The 22,946-nt window shown below is 41.4% G+C and overlaps 1 protein-coding gene across 7 annotated transcripts in view; it reads left to right on the top strand.

Moving 5' to 3' along the window:
* LOC108935229 (ras-specific guanine nucleotide-releasing factor RalGPS2) overlaps window positions 1–21,496 on the top strand; it is a 69,771-nt gene extending 48,275 nt beyond the window's left edge. For 3 of the 7 annotated variants that reach the window (XM_018753670.2, XM_018753668.2, XM_018753669.2), the window contains exons 10-19: window positions 8,656–8,793; window positions 8,953–9,043; window positions 9,145–9,212; window positions 9,378–9,516; window positions 10,025–10,176; window positions 10,333–10,387; window positions 10,895–10,972; window positions 14,406–14,511; window positions 15,266–15,358; window positions 16,129–16,780. In XM_018753670.2, the coding sequence (XP_018609186.2) occupies window positions 8,656–8,793; window positions 8,953–9,043; window positions 9,145–9,212; window positions 9,378–9,516; window positions 10,025–10,176; window positions 10,333–10,387; window positions 10,895–10,972; window positions 14,406–14,511; window positions 15,266–15,358; window positions 16,129–16,383 (1,175 nt within the window). In that variant the 3' untranslated portion in view covers window positions 16,384–16,780. Of the gene's footprint in view, window positions 1–8,655; window positions 8,794–8,952; window positions 9,044–9,144; window positions 9,213–9,377; window positions 9,517–10,024; window positions 10,177–10,332; window positions 10,388–10,894; window positions 10,973–14,405; window positions 14,512–15,265; window positions 15,359–16,128; window positions 16,781–17,082; window positions 17,175–17,865 lie in introns of those variants that run through there. The other 4 variants (XM_018753672.2, XM_018753671.2, XM_018753675.2 and 1 more) reach the window with 4 other exon arrangements.
* The last annotated feature ends 1,450 nt before the right edge of the window (window positions 21,497–22,946 follow it).

Here is a 22,946-nt window from a genome sequence, read left to right as displayed (position 1 = left end):
GTGAGGAATATAGATCTTGAGTCACTTTTTTTTTTTTTTTTTTTTTTTTTTTTTTTTTAAAAAATCAAAAATACATATATATTTAAATGTTTCTATCATTGACAGTCTTTCTGAAAGAATGGGCCTTTAAACCTGAAGAGCACGGTTAAATATGCACTAAAAGCTAGAGACTCGGCAAAAGAGTCGGGCAGCAGCAGCATTTTCAAGGTGTGAGTTACGATGGCAATTGGTTTGGAATGAGGCATTTTCAAATTTCATTTAACAAGAGCTGGTTTTAATTCTGTAACTATTCTAGATCTTGTGTTAAATGTTGAGTAGAAAATTGCAAACCACATGGTAATCGACACTGTTTACTGCCACAGTGATGTTATGTGCAGTTAACATGGACAATATAAAATCCTCATACTTGGTGATGATTCTCTGACTGACCAGTTGTCAGATGGCAGCATTTTCTCCAGAAGCTGACTTGCACTTAGTGTGGGGATGTGCTCTACCCATTGTTTTTATGAGCTCAGGAGAGAAAAGTGGTCATATGGTTTCGTTTTTCAGTATTTTGTATATTTTCCATGTCACTGGTCAGAACATGGATTTTCCACAGGCATTTGGGGTCTTACTGAGGGATGCCAAAGGCCAGCCTTCAGCTATTTAAGGAACTCGGTGCTGCCGACTTTGCTGTCACCACATGTATTTTCCATCTACTTCATCTTTAAAACTTCACAACTAACGTTTTTCTTTTGTTGGCACTCAGTAAACAGTACTGGTTTTCCTAGTTGGACATTGAAGTGACATAGAATAGATTAGGTATTCGCTGTTTCCAACTGGAAATAAAGAATCCAGGCACTTGAAGATGTGGGCTACGTGTTCCTGAACAGCATAAGCTCACTCTCACTCATCCTCTGAAAGAGTTCTGGAATGGGTTAAAAGTCTCACTGTATAAACTCTGGTTTGTTTGTAACTTGACCTGATTTCCTGGACTTGTGCAGTAGGGTATAGCTCTCTGTGGCCGTATTAAGCTCCAGATGTGGCTCATTCAGGAACAACTTGTCTGGTTTCTGAGTGAAACTACATTTTAACTACAGAATACTATTTGTGTGAATTCTTGTCAGTTCATTGTCTAAATTAATATGGTGTTATATTAACAACAGGATTCTTTGGTTACTCTTCTGGGCAACTTCCATGTGAACAGCTGGTGTTGCTTTGTTAGTAGTTAATAAGAATATATATGCTGTTTTACTGAATTCCTTTTTTTGATAATGAACTAACTCAGATTAAGAACACATCACTGCACTGCAGCACCACCTGTGTTCCTTCCAAAGTCTTCTCAGAGTGCCTGTTATTCTCTTAACGGTTTACATCTGTCACAATGGATTACCACCTACGTACTTACTGTGCATGTAATTTGTTGGATTGTTCTTGAGATCGCTTTTTATAGACAAACTTATGCTGCACTCATACACATTCACCTACCATATATCATCAGCGTCAGATCATCTACACACCTTTCATAAACCACTACCTGTAGAATTACAGAAAATGTACAGTTTTGGGTTTGCATTAAAGTATATTGGGAAAAGGGTAACTGGTTTCCAATGTTCTAACACCTGTTATATATCAGTTCAGCTGCACTGTTTACTCAGGAAGGTGAAGTAAAACTGGACTGAGTTTACTAGGACAGTGGTAATCTGTGTAAAATGCACACTCATTCAGACAAAAGAGAAACATTGTTGATTGCACTGTTTTGCATTGTTTAACTATAGCTGCATTTTGCTCCTCCACTGTCTTTGTACAGGTATCTTTAGAGTATATTTAATGCCTAAGAGGACGACTTCCTGTGTCTGGCAAAAAATAATTTCCAGCATTCTGACACACAATATTTGCATAATCTCTCAAAAAGCAAAGCAAAAAACTAAGTGCTAAGACATTTCCCTTTTTGTTATGGTGTGAATGAAATTACTGCACCACCACATGCTGTTGTTGACTATCACTTTGTCGAAAACAAACATAGATGATGGAAAAGCCAGTAAACTGAATCTGATTATGTCTGTGTTTCTAAACAGCTCTGTCTGAACAAAACAATCCATACAGGATGGGTATATCTATCATAATTATTTCTTGCTAATCTACTGCTATGGAAAGTTTTTGCTTTGAAATAAGTGATTCTCGTACATAGAAGAAAAAGCTTTGTATACAAGTCATTTAATGCCCAACAGATAAGAATGCCAAAAAGCAGCAGTCAGGTATTCAGAACATGTAAGCTTCCTTACTTTTCAGATGAGGTTTCATACTAAGTAGGAACAGGGGAGCTGTTGCTGGCAGACTTACTCTTATAGCATGTCTTGCGGTAAATTTACTATGTGAAAACCCGCAGAAAACGTATGGGGACTGCACATATCCATTACTCGGAGAGATGACTGGAAAAGAATTTTGTATCCATAATGAATCGAGTGCAAAGAAGACGCAGTGGAAAGAATTCAGGAGACATTGCTGGAGATGGATCACTTGCAGACATGCATGACTCCTTGATCCACCAGCCAGTAAGTTTGCAGTCCCCACGTGCTATGCAATTGTGTAATGCTGACAGTCGCTGAAAGTTGGTTTTGGGGGGCGGATTTGATTTCTTACAGATTTTCTAAACAACACTGAGCCTTCAACCACTTTTGGACTGCAAGTCTCCTTTGGACCATCACATAATGTTTCTCAAACGCTCATATTTTTATCTCGGCTCCCCTTGCCTTTGCCCTCAGTCCGAGTCACTCTTGGATCAATTACTCTTTGTAGGGGGAGACGTGTGTTGAATGGACCCACCCCTCTGGATCTCAGTTAGCACTTGTTGAGGTCACTGCCGGAGCCCCAGCCTTGCGTGCTGTGCTCTGTGTTCGTGTAGAACAGGAAGCGGTTTGTACGAGTTTACAGGGGCGCTAGGCTCGTGGGCCACAATGAGGGGTGATGGTTGATGGAGCCAGTGTGGCGGTGGCTGTCCTCCTGCAGAAACTCACACTGACGCTCATAGCCTGCCAGGAACAAGGCAACTCTTCAGAACATACCAGAAACCAGTCAGCCTTCAGCCTTCTCACTGACAAGGCTCTTCTCAGCTCCAGCTGTCCCCTACACTTGTGCTTTCTACCAGTGTTTAACTTAGTTTTGCACACATGCAGTTATTGGAAAGCACTCATGTCTTTGCCATGTTTCAACTGATATAAAATTGTATATCTGGGAAACTGCCTGAAATTCAAGAATTACAGAAAATGTTTTACTAAACAAGTTGGTGACGAGCTTCGTTCGGGGATTTGTTCCACAGGCACATTTCTTGTTGTTTTCATCGGTCATGTAGATTCTTTAGTCTCAGATCTGGTCCTGGGAACTTCCCTCTGTCTGCTGGTTTTTGTTCCAGCTGCATGACATTAGTTGTTGACCTGAAGTTTTCAATAACTGTGAGCTCAGTTTGAAGAATAGCTGCTGCTGTGAGGATCCATGTGCATTTGTGCATATAAAATACTTTCCATTTATTTCATAATTTTGTAAACCTTAAAGCTAAAACATGAAATTTAAAGCACTGGTTAATCCAAATGATCTATTTATATATAGAGGAATAAAGGAGTATTAATTTATTGTAATCACTAACACTTGTTAATTTTATCAAGTAAATAACATGCTAATCAATGATGGTTTCAAATTGAGCCTTTTATTTTTAATTCCCATTGTTGAAAGTCATGGTATTTATTCAGTGACCAATACAAGACTGACTAACTAAGATCTTAGTATATGCGTGGAGGGTGCCAGGACCAGAACTAAACCTCTGACACACATTAATCTAGAAGTAGTAACTGTAGTATGTCATAATTTGAAAGATGTGCTTTTGTACAAATTCCACCTATAGAAGCTTTGTATCCTTTTTTTTTTTTTTATAAACACAAGTGAAGCCTTTTCTTTTTGCCATTCACTGAAGAAGAAATTATGTAATCTAAGCACTTCATTTGAACTTGTAAAGAAATTGTAAAAATGTGAAGAAGTTAGCATTGTTTTGATGTTAGTCAGTGTCGCCACTGTTCTTCAATACACATGGTCACTTGATGCTGGAGGGCTTTATTGGTTTTCCGGACCACTGCCCAAACTGTGTTGCTCCCTCTAGGAGATCTCTACAACCTTGGACAGTTTCAATTTGTTCTGCAGCTGGTGTCTTGTTAACATTGCTGACTTCCCTAACAAGCCACGGAACCTTCCTTGTTATAAAACTCCTTTCCAAAGTACATTCTCCTGCGGCTTGGTAATAACTCATTTGCATTTATGCGAAGGTGCTTTTCAGCCATGACCTTGACATGGATGTTGAATTGCTCCCAGTGTCACTGAGTCCCTGAAGAACCAGAGCTGGGCCCCATGTGTGTTCCATGCTGGGTTGCGGTTGGAGAGTGGTCTGGGGTTTCAGGGGGAAGCCGGTGAGTGGAGCCCTGTGTGCCTGGGCTCCTGGGTGGCTGCGAGGTGTGCTGCCACGATCGGTGGGTTTGCCGCACAACAGCACCCCTAATTACCCTGGAAAAACCTACGGCGGAAAGGGGAGCAGTTTACCGTCAGGACCAAGTCAAGTTTATTTATTCGCAATGTGCAGGTATCCTAACATGTATCACCTGATTTATCCCATTCATTTTCCTCTCTTCCCTCACTTTCAGTGGAGACGCTTATGATTTCTCAAGGTTTTGCTATAGATACTGCCCCGGCTACAGGATGAAGGAAGGGGTCTTCCAATTAGAGATGAATGGGGAAAATCATTAGGCTTTGGTTTTAGGAGAACTGTAGGGTGGGGTTGTAGGGAGTTGTGTTGCTGCCTGACCCCGGAGTTGCCTGTAGATGCTCTTGATGCCGTGGCAGCAGTGTAATGAGGAAGTCACGCTCCTGAATTTAACAAGGCCTCCCTTGATTGGGACCATCTGGGGGACCCAGGCCCAACTGTGTGGGAAAAGGCTCCCCTCACACTTGGTGTTCTTAGGTTTTCCATTTTTCCCTTTTTCCTTTGGATCTTCACCCCCCCCCCTCTTACCCCCTTTAGTGGCTCCCTTTACTCTCTCTTGTTGGTGCTGGGGCCTTTAAGTAGCAGACAATGGGTGTGTGTATAGATTTCTGATGCTGGGTTTTAATGTTCTGTTCCCACATCTATGCAACTGCTCAGAACTTTTGAAGATGAGTCATTTGTCAGAGCAAAGATTACTTTTTTAAAATGCAGATTTCTGCAAGTCAAGAATTAAAACTCATCCGATGGGGATAAAATCCATTTGTCGTCTTTTTACTAGTCTTAATATCTCTCTGTAGAGGAAATTAGTATTGTCTCAGTCTGTAGTTGCTGTGGCAGCAAAATTTTGGAATCAAGTTTGTTGAAAGCTCATCCAAATCATTTTGAAGATTTTTGTATATTGTGCTATGTTATTGTTCGGTCTTAAACTAATATAGCTGGTTTGTTGCTGTTTTTTAAGGAGGGCCGTAATCAGACAATAAGACTTGTGAATGGAGCTGGTATTCCGTGTTAGAATAGTGCTTTTACTTTTTGATGAAACTGCAGAACAGAACATTGAGCAGACGGGTGAAAATTAGTGCCTCAGTTCTGGAGAGCACACTACTCAGCCAGAGGCAGGAAAATCCAGGAAAGCCAGAACTGGGGTCAGTGAAGCCACGCAGAACCTTACTTCAACCATTTTTAGGCTAGTCTCAGCTCCGTCTAGTCCCCTTTGGACCATCACATGATGTTTCTCAAACACTCATAGTGTGTCTAAAAGTAGCTTTCTGATGATACATGCGATGGGTTGTGAACTATGCCAGTTTTACTTAAAATTCCTATTAATACATACACTTTTATCATAACCTAGGAAAGAGTAAGAAATAAATGCACTGTTAAGTTACCCTAAAAAGACCAAATATGTGTAAATATAACTATCTGAAGAAATCTGAGTTACTTTGAAGTCCGAAGCAAACTTGACAAGTCCTTGATCTGCATGTTAAGTCTGCTGCAGAAACCGCTCTCTCTTCGCTTCATACTGAAACGGAGTGCCTGTAACTACCGACTGAGTCCGAGCCGCTGAGCAGTGCCCTGGCCCTGAGGGACAGGATGGGTAGAAGGCGGAGGAGAGCACCTACCTCTCGTGCCGTTTGGGGGGGGTTTGTGGTGAAGGGATTGGGTCTTCACTTGGTGCCCACTGGTTGCATGCTGTGGCCAGGATCTTCTCCTCACAACAGTCTTGTGTGTCCCAGGTCAGAGGTTAAAACATGGCCATGGAGGCATCCACATGCAGAGCAGCAGCTAAGAATGTGTAGAACTGAACTGCCAGCAGCTGACAGCTTCTGCTTTTCACAAAAGGGCAAGAGGGGGGAGGTGAGGGCGGGAGCTTCTGGGTGTGTGCGAGTGTGGGTTTGTGTGGGGGTGTGTGTTCTGGAGCTGCCCAGCCCATCAATGATGTCACCCATGCTAAAGAGAGCTATAACAGAACTCATTCTAAAGTTTCACATTCTTAAAAATTCCAGCCCCCCCCCCCCCCCCTTTTTTTTTTTTTTCTTCTTTCTTCTTAAATAAATGGGGGGCACATGATGATGGAATTGGCCATTGGGAGACAGCAAGCACAGGAAATGGTTTTTTTTTTTTCCTTTCTGTATGGATATAGCTAAGGAGAGTTGCTCACAAGTTGTTAGGCAAACTTAGATTTGCCATCTGAACAATGGAACAAAACAAGAAGTGTTCCCAGACAGTAGAATGCTTTGTTGATTATTGACAGGCTTGAAGTTTTGTACCTTTTTTTAAAAAAATTTAATTGTGCATCTTTTTTTTGCTTAGCTAGCACAGTTATTCAGATCAGTTGTGTATGCAGTATTCATGTAGGGAGTTCATGTGACTGAGGCACAAAAATATCAGAAATAGTGAATGAGAGCAATAAAGTGTTATAAAGCAGGATATATTGGCATACTTCCTCAAGGGTTATTACCACAAGTCTCTACCTGGGATTTCAACCTTTAACTGTAATGTGCAAAAGAAACCATAAAAACACCACTATACATAGAATAACATACAGATAAATTACCCTTCTCACATCTCCCCTACTTCACATGGATTTCAATCCACAACCTTTAAAGACTTGAGTTTCTGGTGAACAGGTAACTGTAAATTACATACTCACACTATGCATGTGTGTATGCTTTACATTAAAGGTGTCAGCTAAATATATAATCATTTTATGTTGTTTGAGAGGAAAGTGTCTTCATGAATGAATAAATGTAAACGTCTCCCTCTGGAGACCGTAAATAGCCCCCAGTGTGCGATTGTTTCTGTGTGTTTTGTGGATGGCAACCCTGCAATAGAGTGGCATTTGATCGAGTATGTACACCCCTTGCTTTGTGCCCTGTGATTTAGGGACAGGGTCTAGACTGCTATAACTGTGACCAGAACAAAGTAGTTATTGAAAGTGAGTGAGTGGTTGACAGTGATTGGCATTTACTTAATTGGTAGAAGTGCCAGACAATTGTCTGTCTTAAATACACATCTGTATCTTTCCATTAATTGTGTACTTTTGTGGCACATGAAGGTGGTTTGCATTGTCTAGCAGTGTGGAATGATTTCTCCTCGTAAATTATGTGTAAGATAATTTGATTATTTAGGTATGTGTCTGAACAAAGCTAGTGTAAGCTATCTATTTATTACTATATTTGACACATACATTCTGGTGGCAGGAGTTATCTTTGTGAAGAATATTAGATCATTTATATAACACAGGAAGCCATGGGAAGGACTTTTTCCACTTTTCAAAGTGCACCATGTAAATTCCTAAGTTTTGTCTTCTTGGTTAAAGTGGTTAAAGAGATGCCAGTATCTTGCTGTACTACTTGAGAAGGGTACATGACTTCATTTGTTCTAGTAGCCTTTCGAGCAGTATAAATGGGCGTCTAGAGTATAAGCATACCAAAATAACAATAATAATTTAAGATGTCTTAGAATTCATTTCTCATTTATCATTCATACAGTACTGTAAACATTCCCATGTGTTTTTTGAATCTGGGCCTACATGTAAGGAAGGCCTCTGTGGTATGGTTTGGGAGATTGGACACCTCGCAGCTGGCCGCAGCCGATGTGAGCGCTTTTCCCAGCACTCCCTCCTTCAGCTCGACAGGGTGCTTGTGTTTATGGAAGAGCCCTTGTTGGCTCTCTTGCATTGCTTGGTCTGGGATATGGACTCCTTCTCCCTGCCTTAGTGCTGCAGCATTTGGAAAGAGCCACAAGCAGATGGGATCTATTCTCACTTCAATAGTTAACTTCCACTGGCTTCTCAGTGAAGAGCCTTTGGTCACAATCGGTCTAATTTTGTGCTGGAAACTGGATCTAAACAGCAGTCATATTTCAGAGTAGCTGCCACGTTTTTCCAGTATTTACAGTACTCACGATGAAAAAGTGATTAACATACTGCGATTGTCTTGTGATACTGCAGAAGTTTAATCATGCTTATGAAAACCAGTCACAGAAAGCCAGAGAAAACTAGTAATGTGAATTGACTCTCGAGTTTCTTTTTCCATTTTAGAAATTTTGTATAACTACAGCTTTGCGAAGGTAGTTGGACAATTTTGGATTATGCACTGGATTTGTGGGGAAATGGCTATATAAGTTCTGAATTTGCAATGTTTGTCATACAGGGATGTACCTGTCAGATCTGACTTACATTGACTCAGCCTACCCATCCACCGGCAGCATTCTGGAGAGCGAGCAACGCTCCAACCTGATGAACAACATTTTGCGGATCATCTCTGACCTGCAGCGCTCCTGTGAATATGGTGAGCAGCTCAGTCCTGTTTAGAAGGTGCTGTACACACATGAATTCCCTCACATTGCCTTATTTTCTTATCACACACACTGCAAAAAACCCCTCCTGCTCTCTCCTACAATTTATCCACCTCTGCTTACCACGCTCGTCCTTTCATTCCTGTCCTTAGATATCCCAGTATTGCCTCACGTCCAGAAGTATCTGAACTCCGTTCATTACATTGAGGAGCTTCAGAAGTTTGTAGAGGATGACAACTACAAGTAAGGATATATAATATTGTTAGACTTGGATCAGTTATTTGTTTATGCGGTGGGCTGTAATGGTGATACACATGATCACCAGTTCGATCCTGTCCCATTAGGTTGTCATTGAAGATTGAACCTGGTACAAGCACCCCTCGATCCACAGCCTCCAGGGAGGACCTTGTAGGTGAGCTTTACATAGTTGGTTGGGAAGGTGGGTTTACAATTTAACAGGCTTGAAAAGCAGTTAAACCCTGAAACGCAGTTAAAAAGACTGCTGTAGGAGTTAAGAAAAAAAAAAAAAAAAAAAGAGCAGGATGCTTAAGCTAGATGGCCTTCCTTCACCCTCCAGGGCCTGACACCTCCTCTCCCCAGTGTGGCCGGAGGGGCACCTCTGCAGATGGGGCCCTGGCTAAGATGCCAGCTACTCCACCTTCACCACGCAACCTAATTCCATATGGACACAGGAAGTGCCACAGCTTGGGATACAAGTGAGTCCCAAGTTATTGTATTCGGTATCTGCATGGCTTTGCTGGTATAATTCCTTTAGTGCTGTTCATTTAATTGCAGGTCTGAAGTTGAGAATTTTTTTAATTATATGTATAATATAATGTATACAGTGTTTCAGAAATTTAACTTTTATGAAATGTGTTTTATTTGAAAGCATACTTTATTTGGCTTCTGTACTTGGATTTTTGTTACTTAATACTTACAGAGCTCACACTTGTTCCTAAAAATTCCTTACATCAGTACTGAAATTAATCTGTGGGGGAGAGCTTAGACATAGAATTTTTTTTTTTTTTTTTTTTTTTTTTTTTTTTTTAAAACAAAGATTGTTGGATGAATTTTTTTTATAAGGGATGTGTTTTCAAGTTCCGGTTGCTCAGAAGGAATACAATGTGTTTACCAATTAATTTCAGTCCCACCCATCAAGTAACTGTTGTGTGGTTCCCTGTACTGCTGTTTTACATTGTGCCGCCTTCCACCAAATTCCTTCAGCTTCATCCATAAGGTGAACACAACTGAGTTCAAGAGCGCCACCTTTCCCAATGCTGGCTCCAGACACCTGCTAGATGACAGTGTCATGGAGAGCCACACTCCTGCACGGGGCCAAGCAGAGAGCTCCACCCTGTCTAGCGGTATCTCTCTAGGTCTGTCACATTCTCTGTAAACTTCCTGAAACGTGGCGCGCACAGAAAAACTGAAAAGACACCATGAAATAAATACAAGTATGCTGGCGTAGCCAACACGTTGACTGTAACCTTTACACACTTGTGCATATTCAGTGACTTACTCTTGGTCTATAGGAAGCAGCGAGGGCTCAGAGCTCAGTGAGGAGATGTCCTGGCCAGCCTTTGAAAGGTGAGTGAACTTGTGTAGCTGCTGGTACTACCAGCCTCTGGCAGAAGTTAGGGGTCCAGGATGGGAGCTCGAATCTCGGCCCATACCAGACAGCAGCACACTGGCAAGGCAGTGTTGCCACACCTTCAGGAACTGGTTCAGTCTGCACTTTTGGCTCCTTATATTCATCTATGGTATAATGAAGAGTGTATCAGCTAGTTACTGGAGTTTTGGTTTTGTTTTAAGTGGATAAGGACCTGGATTTGTGGCCAGTAGGTTCTGAGCCCTTAAGCAGCTCTTAACTGATGGAAGTGTGGCTAGCTAGCTTGTTGTGTGTCCATGTGTACTCTAGCTTTGTTGTTGCTTTGTCTTCGATGTCAGTGTCATACTAAGTTGGCTGAGAAGCCATCCACCAGAAGACTGACAAATATGAGGTTTCATCACAACCGCAAACATACCGAGAGGCCCCCTGTCCTTTCTGTGATTTGGAATCACCCTTTTTACTGTTCTGTACCATAAATCCACCAGGAACTGCTTCTATCACTCCCTGGGTCCCGTAACCAGGGTGGGCCGAATTCCTTACAGAGGAGCCCAGAGAGCCAGCAGGTACTGTGCTGACACCCTGCAACACTTCCTTCGTTGCGGGGGCACCAGTGTGTAGTGCTGGTAGAGCCCTCTAAGCTGAGAGCTGGTGGTGGGTTTCTGTGTGATCAATCTGCCTCTGCTGCTCTAGTTTGCTTATGAGTCAAACTCTGCTGGTGTTATCTGTGGGCTGCTCTTTGAATCTCACTCCTTTCCACATGGAGCTCTCCTGGAGATCTTTCAGGTGGCTGTTCTGCACAACAGCTGTGCTGAATCATGTATGAAGACACATTTGCACCTGGTAGATGTCATGCCCATCTGACAAAGCATGTCATGAATTCTGAGAAGAGATTTTTGGGAAAATAAAGGGGAAATGAACCATCCACTGGATAATGCACTGCACATTCCTTCTGGTCAATTGGTAACCAGTAACATAATTTTGAGTCATATAGATTAAAAAAGCATGTCTGCTGGTTGTTCTTGAATTTTAAGGTTTTCCATTTTATACCTCTTTAAATGTGAATACTTCTGTATTTAAGTCAAATTTCTAGCCATTCAGTGTTTTCTAATTTCAGTCTAGTGAACTGAATGAAAACACAGAAAGAAAATTCTGCATGTCACCCTAATCAAAGTCACATTCTTCTACAGCTCCTTGATATACTCTTGTTTTTTGCATTCTTTAGTGTTTAGAAGCAAAAGAATTTTTTTTAATTTTCTTTCAAAAGACTGAGTTGTTATTCATTAAAGCTCTTTTAGTGTAACAGTGAACAGTATTGGTAGAATGCATGAATACATGAGTATCAAGTAGCTCTTGCAGATACTGAAGCTTTTGTGGAGATGAAGTTAGTGCCATAATTACTGTTACTGAAGATCCATTTATGCATATGTGTGTTAAAGATTTCAGGTTAATTTAGTACTCTGCTCAGTTTTTGGTGGAGAGTTTGTGATATCTGCACATGCTCTGCTCTGGTACTCCAGTATTATTTATTTATTATTCATTTACTGTACACTGGGCCTTCAAGTTACTTACACAGTTACTCCAAAGTCTATACTGAAGTTGCTTTTACAATGTCACAATCAATAGAAACTGAATAATACATACCTCCTTCCACTTTTTTTTTTTTTTAACAAAATAGGTTCTGTAAAAATCACAGGCAAAGCTGTAATATATTAAAATCTGTTCAATGCAGGATCATGGTGTCCAGCCTATTCCAAAAATAGGCAATAGACAAGATACACCCCCCAGTGTGATGCCATCACATTGCAGTGTAACACTTCAAAGCTACATTACTTCAATTAGCAGATGCTTTTCTCTACAGCGACTTCCAATGAACACTATGTAGTGTTATAAACACACACACCATCTGAAACCCTTGTCCCATACGGGGTCACGGGGACCCAGAGCCTAACCCGGCAACACAGGGCGTAAGGCTGGAGGGGGAGGGACACACCCAGGATGTGACACTAGTCCATCGCAAGGCACCCCAAGCGGGACTTGAACCCCAGACCCACCGGAAAGCAGGACCCGGTCCAACCCACTGAGCCACCACACCCCCCCCTTAGTGTTATAATTCCACACATTATTCACCCAAGGTGACTTGCACTGCTAGATACAGCACAATGAAACACTCTCTCACTCACACACTATGGGTGACTTAATCACCTATCCCCCTGATCAACATGTCTTTGTACTGTGGGAGGAAACCCACGCAGACGGGGAAAATATGCAGACTCCATACAGACTGAGCCGGGATCAAACCCAGGTCCCCTCACACCACCCAGGCGCTGTAAGACAGCAGCACCAGTTGCTGTGCCACTCTGCCATCCTACACGGAGTTTTAAAATCAGAGTTGTATTTTTTTATGCGCTCTGACCCTCAAAATTGACACCCATATGTTAAAATATCACCAAATCCCATTCAGTTGGGCACAGTTACTTCAATAGGTAACATCAATTGTCATAAAAGAACATTAGGCTTTTTCCTTTAGGTAATTACTTTATAGTACTGTAAGGCTTACTACCTGTGTTCATTCATATTACATACTGTACGTTTAACAAATGCTCACTAACATACTTTTATTGATCGTTTAGTGCTTATGTATTAATTCAACATTTAAACACAAACTCATCTGAACAGAAGAGACAAATCAGTTTTTAAAAAAATATGAGTTGATACTCACCAGACAAGTGGACAGTGTCCCTCACCACCTGGGCTTTTCCTTGGGCAAAGGTATCAACTAAGTACTGCATAGTAATCAGTTCAAGCAAGTTTAGAGAAAAGCATTTGTTGAGTAAATGTAACACCATTTATTATATTTACTGGCACCGCTCAGTTACTTTTATTCATTTAGCTGACTAAGCAAGTAAGAATGTTGCTGCAATTTACTCATTTATACAGCTGGGTGTTTTATTTTACTAATACCTTGTTCAAGGGTTCTGAAGCAGGAGATGGCAATCAAACCTGTCACCTCTGAATCCGAAGGTAGCTGCTTTACTCACTATACCACCTGCTGCCCCGAGGACAGTACTACTTGTCAAGATGTGCACAAAAATAGAATTCCGTCCTCGTAAAATCCAAGAAATACCTTGTAAGCCAAAGCAGGGATATTAAATGAAATTCCATTAAAGTCAAATTTTTGTTACTTAAGTGGGTGTGTATTGGGGTAGACTTCATTTTAACATTTTTATTAGCTAAAAATAACTAATTTAAAATGGCCTAAAATCAAAATACATACTGTCTACAAAACACCAATTGAATGAAGATTTTGGGTTGATTAATTCCATTAAGGGGGGTCAACGGGCTCAGTGGGTTTGACTGCGTCCTGCTCTCCGGTGGGTCTGGGGTTCAAGTCCCTCTTGGGGTGTCTTGCGATGGACTGACGTCCCATCCTGGGTGTGTTCCCCTCCCCCTCCAGCCTTACCCCCTGTGTTGCTGGGTTAGACTCCAGCTCCCTGTGACCCTGTACGGGACTAGCGGTTTCGTGTGTGTGTGTGTGTGTGTGTGTGTGTGTGTGTGTGTGTGTGTAAAATTCCATTAACTTGCACATTTGTCATATTTAAGTCACTGAGGAACAACAAACTCCATCTGTAAACATTGGAATGACCCACACTGTTTTTTATTCTGAGTGCATTTTGCTTCCAGCTCATGGTGGCAAGGAGGAACTTATTTTTAATTCATAAGAGAATTTTTTTTTTTTTTTTTTTTTTTTTTATAAAAGTAGGAGGGTGAAAATTTGGCGTAAAATAAACTGGGAATGTTCGTATCTAAAAAATTGTAACTCAGATGTTTGTAACATGAGGTACCAGTGTATTGCAAATATACATCTGTTGGTGCCTCTGCTGATGAATATAGCTGGATTAGTTTCTTTTCCATACCTGTGTCAGAATGTGCCCTGTGCTGTGTGCTTGTGCGTGTGTCTGTAACCTGTCCTGTCCTCTTTTTGTGCTACCCACCCAGCTCTGTGGAGTCAGAGGAGCTGGCTGTGCATCTGTACCCAGGGGCCGTGACCATACAGGGAATGCTCCGCCGTAAGACCCTGTTAAAGGAAGGCAAGAAGCCCACGGTGAGAGCGGCATCTTCAGCCTGCACCACCTCAGAAAGAATGCACTTCCAGATGGTGCTTGTAAAACGGCAAATTATGCCGTCAGAGCGTTGCAAGCGCTTACGTGGACCTTTTTTTTTCCCCCCCCCTTTATACCCAGTGACCTTTCCTTTTCCCAGTTTTCTCATATCCAAGAAAAATTGCTCTATGGCTGCTTAATTTGAGTTCTCACTCCATGGCTGGTTGAAGAAGCACTGTGGACTCTCTGAAATGAAGTCCTGTGTAATTTTCTTAGCGAGACACATTAAACCCTAAGGTCCAAACTGATGGTGTGAAAATACTTTGACCTGCCATGCTAGCATAGCTCTTTCTTACACAGGCACGACCCATACTGTAGCCTTTATAAAATCACTACTTAGTCACTGTAATGTTCTCCTTTTGTTTATACTCTGAACATCACCTGACCAAGTGTAAAGAGAGAAATAGTTGTCAGTGCAGTGGAAACAAAGAACCAGGTTGACTTATCAAGGTTTGGCTATATTTACATTTAGCTGATGATTTTTCTCCAAAGCGATTTACAATGTTAGGCTACTTAGAATTGTTTCTCCATTTATACAGTTGGGTGATTTTACTGGAGCAATTCAGGATACTACAGCTGGAGGTGGGATTTGGACCTGCAACCTTTGGGTCCAAAGGTAGCAGCTCTAATCGCTATGCTACCAGCTGTCCTGAGTTTTCGCTTCTTTTGAAAACTGGTCCTCCTTGAACCTTCCAGGTGGCATCATGGACAAAGTACTGGGTGGCACTGTGTGGAACCCAGCTCTTTTACTACCCAGCAAAGTCTCTGAAAGCCACTGAGAGGAAGCATGTGAGTATAGGGGTAACCCGCAGACAAGTGATTAAAGAGCTGAATATGTGGCCGAGAGGTACCGAACTGATATCCAGGGGATTTTGCTATACTCTTTGGTGAGATGGCTAACAGGAAATTCTTTGTTAAATTAAAACATGTTAATTGGTAAAATCGGAAGTTGTGCAAGTCATTAGGAAGTTATTCATTGCCCACCCTAAAAATGAGGTGACTCAGTGTCTCTCTTCCTTGTGACTCAGATGGGCATAGAGAATAGTGCCTTTGGTGCCTGTCTGTCGGTTGGTCCTGACAACAAGGAGGAAAATAGTAACAAATACATGCAAACAATTGCAAATTGAGAAGCTGTGATGAAGTAAAGATGTGATAATCACCCGGTCAAGGGCAGTTGTGTCTGTCTTTACTGACTTGTTAGTGAAGACCACAGCAGTCCTGTGGCTTCAGGACATAGTTGGCTAATGGGAACAGTATGGCCGTTTTTACACAAGAGGAGAAGGGTGAGATGGATTGCACACAGCTGTGTATGTCTGTCGGCACTCACATACTCTGTGAGTAATTTTTGACTAATCCATGATATGAAAAACCGGAATAAAATCTGCAATAAATTTCCTATTTAGCATAGTTTCTGTTTTGCTCCTGTTGTGAAGATGACTCACGAAGCCTATTCCAAATGCAACCTGGCTCCTACCACTCGCATCCAGTTGCTTGCATAGTTGTAAGCTATGTTGCATAACTTCACTCTTCTGTATGTCTGTCTCCTGTATGGATGACAGTTCAAATCCACCGCCAGCAAGAGCACATCGGTCGTGGGCTGGATGTCCATGATGACAGATGACCCTGAGCATTCGGACGTCTTCCTGCTTACGGATTCTGAACGAGGTGAGTCGTCCCAGGTTTTGTTCGTAAGAAATACTCCTCTCTGGCTACATGTTCAAAAATATACCAGCATGTTTTATCGTGGTGTTTATGTAATTTCTGAAGACAAACCAGATCATTCAGACACTGAGGAATATTCAAATCAAGTGTAGCATTTGAAGCAAAAATAAACCCTACAGACTAGAGTCCAATGTGCTTTAATTTGAGTCCCCAGTAATACAGTGTCACGGATGCACTGGTCAGACTGCTTAGAGGCAGCGAGTTTGCTGACTCTGTATGTGACCCAGTCACTTGGCCACAATCTGGCTGCTATCTTGGATCACTTGTGGTTCCTGGACACAGGGCCTATTCATTTGCCGGGTCTGTCCATGCTGACCGTTCCAGGGCAGTGTTGTGTGGTACCAGCCCTTGTCCCAGTTGTCCAGAGGGGAGCAGGGGACAGGATATAAGCAAAGTTTCACACCCTTTAGTTTGTGAATCCTGCAGCTACAGCACTGATGCCATGCAGGCTGAAAATCTGGAGAAAAAAAGTAAACATAGCAGGGAGTTTTGCTGCTAGGCACCATATTCTGAGTGGTAGTCTGCATAAACGATGTCATAAACTTTAACTTAGTGTTCAACACTGGTATTCTTTAAGTTCACAAATCAGTCAGTACACAAGTTATTCATCTGAGGAAAGGATCAGCGTTTCAGCTGAGAGCATTCATCATGTGCCTGTTCTAGGTCTTTAGGGTTTATGTTGGAAACTGTCATCATTGTTCGGATTATAATTTACAGCTATGAACGCATTAGCTCTCTGAGGAGAGCATGGTGTTTTGAGAGTTAGGTTGTGCTTTTTTTTTGTTTTTCAGGAAATTCTTACAAATTCCAGGCAGGGAACCGGGCGAACGCTCTGTTGTGGTTTAAACACTTGAGCGCAGCCTGCCAGAGCAACAGGCAGCAGGTAAGTGACAATGTTTCCAGTACTCGTCCCAGATTGTTCTAGGGGCTACACTCCAGCCCTGGGGAGGAGCCCCTCCACATCTGGCTTATTACCATTTCTCCAAGATTTCTGTTAAAACCAGACTATGTGGCGCAGTGAGTAGTGCTGCTATCTCATAGCACCTGGGTAGTGTAAGAGGACATGGGTTCACTCCCCACTTGGTCTGTATGGAGTTTGCATGTTCTCCTTATGTTAGTGTGGGTTTCCTCCTGGTGCTTCAGTTTCCTCCCACAGTCCCAAAGACATGCTTTCAAGTGAATTGCTGACATTAAATTGCCCTTTTTTTGTGTGTGTGTGTGAGTCATTATTCAACTGTAGTATAGATGACTCATTGTACATGGCGTATCTAGCATTGTAAGTCGCCTTGAGTGACAAGGTGTAAACAACATATGACCTTATAGTGTACATTGTAAGTCACTTAGGAGAAAAGCATCCTCTAAATCAACAACCTAAAAAAAAGTGTGTGTGGAGAATGCATTTGTCATAGTATTTATCTGTAGCAAAAGTGTACAGATGACACTATTTTCTTAAATTTCCTGTAGTAAAATATTACACTGTGTCCAAAGGATTTTCTAAGTTTGTCTGATCTGTAATGGGTTACCATGCAATGGTAGTGTCTAAATGGATTTGAATTCATGGCTCTCTGTCTCAGCAGGTTCCTGCCAATTTGATGTCCTTTGAGTGAGAGCTGCTGAGTATGACCACATTTCACCTGTGGAGTCCAGTGGATAATGACAGGAGGAATGGGGGCTTTGGCTCCACCTCCCACTGCCATTGGCCGAGCCTCACTGCACCCTGCTGCGCTCCTTCCTTACCCAGCTGCCACCACTGCCTTAAGGAAGGGAGGAGCTGTGCTATTTGACAACACAGCGTAGCGTGCCACACCTTGGACGCTATCAGCAACCAGCTACTGGCCTCTGCTGCTGTGTAGCTTCCGTGCTGCTTTACACTGTTTGTTTGTGTTTCCTCATTAAAATCATGGGGACCTCAAAAGCCTGAAAGCAGAGGATGTATGACTTAGGACCTTTCCTTGCTTTGTTTCTTCCTAATTGGACAGTTGAATCCAGCCTTCCCTTTTTGTGATTCAGACCACAGGGGGTGAGTTCTCATTAATGAGTCAGTCTGTTGTTCCCACTGTTCAACACAGGCACACCAGATCTAGGAAGGCACAAGTTTCAACATCTGTGTGATGCACACCTTTCTCTCCATGATGTGACACTGCTTCGTCAGCAAAGAGGTGTTTGAGAAAGGTTGCTGCAGCTCTAGCAGTTTGTGATTTGGAGTTGAGGACTTCTGCAGCAAAATGCAATTGAACAAAGTGTAGAACACTATTTACAAGCCCTCTTTCTGGGGGAATTTCTCTCATTTAACACTCAGCCTAAAGGGCACATTTTTTTTTTCTTGCTTTTCTTGAATATTTGCAGAATATTCACCACTCTTTCTTAATTTTTTTTTTTTTTTGAAGTTATTCCCACAGGTACGGTCTAGAAATAGGAATTAAAATCCTATAGGTACAAAATGTGTGTGGGGTCACATTTCATTTTTATGTTTTAAACACATTTTCTGCATGAATTCCATTTGCTTTAACTTATTTTGACCAAACCTCCTGTCTTTACAATAACCACTTGAGCGCAGTTTTAAGCGCATCCTTGTACTTTGTGTTGTTTTTATTTTGCTTGGCGCTCTAATGGAATGAATTGTAACCTGAGCGCCATTTATGATTGCATTACTGCTTCAACACCTTTTTAAAACTAACCACCTGAGTACAACCCAGAGCACACAGTTGTTGTACCTTTTTGTTTATTCATTTTTATTTTCTAATATCAGATTCATTTTTGTGTTCTGCTATTAATGGGAGTCTGCAGTATTAAGTATTTAGTAATACTGTGCATGTGTTAGGTTATTTAACTGTTACATTTCTTTTGCAATGAGTGTTTTCTAAACAATGTTTTTTATCGTCTGTGATTTAATATATTTTCATTATTTTTGTTTTTGACCATTAATAGCGCCGGACTTTTTCAGTTAATGTGATTGTAGGCTCTTCCTACAACGGTGAAAGGTATGTTGGAATGAAAGAGGTATGTTGGAATATCTTACGGTGGGTTCTGTGAAATGAATCATGTTTTGGGACAGTCGTCCTAGAGGAAATCAACTGTTGCATGAATGAAAAATCTAAATGTATACTTAAAGCCAGCAGACAAAGTGTTGGTCACTTCTCGATTATGGAGAATTTCCACATGCGCAGGGTACCTTTTAATGAGTTGCCGATGGCATTGAATTACTGTCAGCCTGTATTCCTCAGTCTGTATATGTTTACACCTAGGACTAACTGTGGTCCCAAGAGCTAACTGATTTTTGCAGTTTCATTGGAAGATGTTGACAGTGCAAACCTGCACATGTGTTTTTAGTACTGGAATAATCAGAATTCCATGCTGAGGTGGTATCTGAATGTGGAGTCCACAGAACTCTGCTAGAAATGATTGAATTTTCAGCACACTGGGGGGTCACATTTTGTGTAAGAATATCCTTACATCATTATGTGGATGCTAATTTAGTAGACAGCAAAAACCCAGAATGAAGTCAAATTATTTTCATTATGAATGACCTTGACCTTTGCTTCAGTGCATCCACAGATTTGGGCCCTTGCAATGAAAATTACATAAATTTTGCAGTTTTGTTTAATGAAAATTTTTCTTTCAACAGTTTGGCAGAACCATGAAATTCACTGGTTGCTCACAGGGGAGTGGAGAGGGAAAAGGACAGCCTATGGTTCTAAGGGTTGTGCCAGGTAGCGAGAGCGACCGGTGTGTGATGTGCAACTGCAGTGGAGCATTGCTGAGAAATAGTCTGAACGTGGCCACTAAGGTGGAGTTGTGACCAAATGGACCCAGAACAAGTTCAGTATGAACCTTTACTGGTAAAGAGTCTTGTGGTTTTATGGAGGAACACATACATGCATGCAGGAGTACTTATTTTTACAGACCTGTTTTTAACATCTGCCATAGACTGGTGTCCTGTCCAGGGAGTATCCTAACTAGCTTGGCACCCTGTGCTTCTGGGATAGGCTTTAGACTGCCGTGACCCTGCTTTGGGATAAGCGATTATAGATAATGTGAGTTTTTAACAGGGACATATTTTTATTAACACAAATACCTACGCTTCAACTGAGGGGAAATAACATATTAACAATTTAGAAATGAGTAAATAAGAAAAGAGTTCATTGTACTTTATGCCATTTGTTCAGCTGGTATTTTCACCTTATTTAAAGAAGGTGATTATACTGTAGCAAAGTCTTAATATTTGACCCTTAAAGTGAGTTCTGTCACATTCTGAATTGCCTTCAAAAACATTTTCTTGCTATTTTGACTATTACACTGTAAAGCAGTATGATAAGCAATTGATCTTCTAGTTGTGTGGAATGAAGTATGTTAGCTAATATGGATTAGCTGTGAGCAGAATGATCAGTCTTCAGACCATCATGGTTCCTCTTCTTGCTGCAGTCTCTTCTGTAGTTTTTAAAATCCTACATGTGACCCCCTAAACCCCCTGTCCCACTACCACCACTTCAGCACATTCAGGAAGAGCATTTTCATAAACACATGTAATTCAAGTGAAGTGACTCCCAAAATTGAGAATGGTCTTTAAGAAGGTACAAACCTTTTTGTGAAAATACACAAATGTTGTACATGTATTCGATGATGCTGTTAATTTTTCACAAGCATTGTCTTTTTTTTCTTCTTAATCTTTGTGAAACAAGCTTTTTTGTGAAATTTATATTTTGTAACTAGATCTAACGTTTATATATACACTGATGCACAACGATCCTGTGTGTATTGATAGGGTGAGGTTGCTGTTCATGGCTTCCTTGCTCCTTGACATGGATGGTTGAGCCAATGGCCCTGTGCTGAGCCTGAGGGGAGCATGTGGCAGTAATGCTGGACTGGGGAGTCAGACTGATAATGGCATTATCCTGCACTATTGGCCTGGAAGATCAAATAGTCACTTCAGTTGCACTCCTATTTGTCTGCTGGAGAAGGAAGAGCCTTTGACCAGGCCACAAGGCCCATGGTAGCACTATGACCTTTGAACTAAGTGATGTGCTTCTGGGCTTCAAAACAGAAAACAATCCTTTTTTTGGTTTTTTTTTTTTTTTTTTTTCCCCTTCTATTCTTAAGAGGAATGTTAGGGTAAATGCTTATGTAAGTATGAGTGACTAAGCAAGGGTCTATTGTGTTTGCACAACTGTTAGCGTTTGAAGACCTTAGGTACAGGCTTAACTAGAATTTTTCCTACTGAATTAAAATTACTTGAATTGTTGAACTTTCTGCCTTTTGCTTATTGCCTCATTTTTCATACGACCTAAGTCAGGTAAGCTGAAAGCAACATCTTGTTTGAAGAAATACATGTTCCAGTTTTACTGCTGTAGATTCCATTTTAGTAACAATATCAAGTAAGTGTGTATGACATGCTGACATGTCTGGTCAGGATGTGATTAGGGATGAGGTGGTAAAAATTGGACTTGAGTTTTATTGTAAACATAAGTGCAGCAGTAACGCATGTCAAAGACACAAAAAGGGTACAATGCAACAATTCCTTTGCTCCATCAAGATGCTGCGGTACCTCACATGCCACAAAATAACGAACCTGAGTTATAACTACATAGAAATAGTATACAGTATGAAAATGCAGATACATACAGACAAATAGTAAATATGACACAAGGACAACAGGTTTCCATATTTAGCAGATATGTTCATGCAGCACTAAGTCTCCAAATGGTAACCAGATCTTGGAGAATGCATCAGCAATATCCTGCAGGTACAGTGTTGACTTTTCTAGTAGAAGAAAGACATTTGAGTCACCCATATATCTGTGGGAAGAGCTTATGGGGTGGACATTAGAAATAAAATACATTTTCTTCCTAAATGTGTGAAGAATAAGCTACGTATGCTCCATGTCTTTGAAATTATAGAGCAGGACGAGTCAAGCTTTTTGTGAAAGATCCCTTTGAATATTGAAAGGAACACCTTCTGGACTGTTTTATATCACCACATTCACATTATAAATAACCTGCTTTGAAGAGATGTGCCAAGAAAGTACCTACAGAGTACATACTACAGCAGCGCCAAGTACTGCACGCGCTGCTCCTCCCAACCCTTTGCAATACACTTATGTTAGTAGTGGAGTATCTGCCCTCACTTTGTCTTCATAAACATATAATGTCCCCCCAGGGAGCTACTAGAAAAGCTCAGGAGTCAGTGCGAAAAGAATGTTCTCTTTATTTATAGTGTACAATATAAATGACTCCTAACACTCAAGAGTCCCCTTAAGTCACTCCCAACCCCACTACCGTGTCCAATGCTTAGGGGGCCACTCCTAGAGCTCCCAGAATTCACCGTGTGGCAAACTGCGCATGAGCAATAAAACGACCAATCAAACAGAACACCAACTATGTATTTACACCGAGCTATATCAGCTCCTCTCATCGCCGTCACAATATAGTATAAATATGAAAACACCATTTTTGCTCGTACCTGTTGAACTGAATGAAGGTGAAGCTCTTCAAATAGCACTGAGCAATGTGTTTATTTGCCGCCCCCTTGTGGTCTGAAGTTGAATGTAGCGAGAAAACCTGAAAGGGGCGTCTTGCGTTGCCCGAGCGGCACAGCGGGTAGCGCCGGTGCCTCGCATTTTTTGAGCTGTTCTCTGAGCATGGGGTTCGAGTCCAAATGA

The sequence above is a fragment of the Scleropages formosus genome, chromosome 3 (genome assembly GCF_900964775.1).
Source record: "Scleropages formosus chromosome 3, fSclFor1.1, whole genome shotgun sequence".
NCBI classification, from domain to species: domain Eukaryota; kingdom Metazoa; phylum Chordata; class Actinopteri; order Osteoglossiformes; family Osteoglossidae; genus Scleropages; species Scleropages formosus.
The sequence above is the reverse complement of the archived record's forward strand: the minus strand, read 5'-3'. Positions and strand labels throughout refer to the sequence as shown.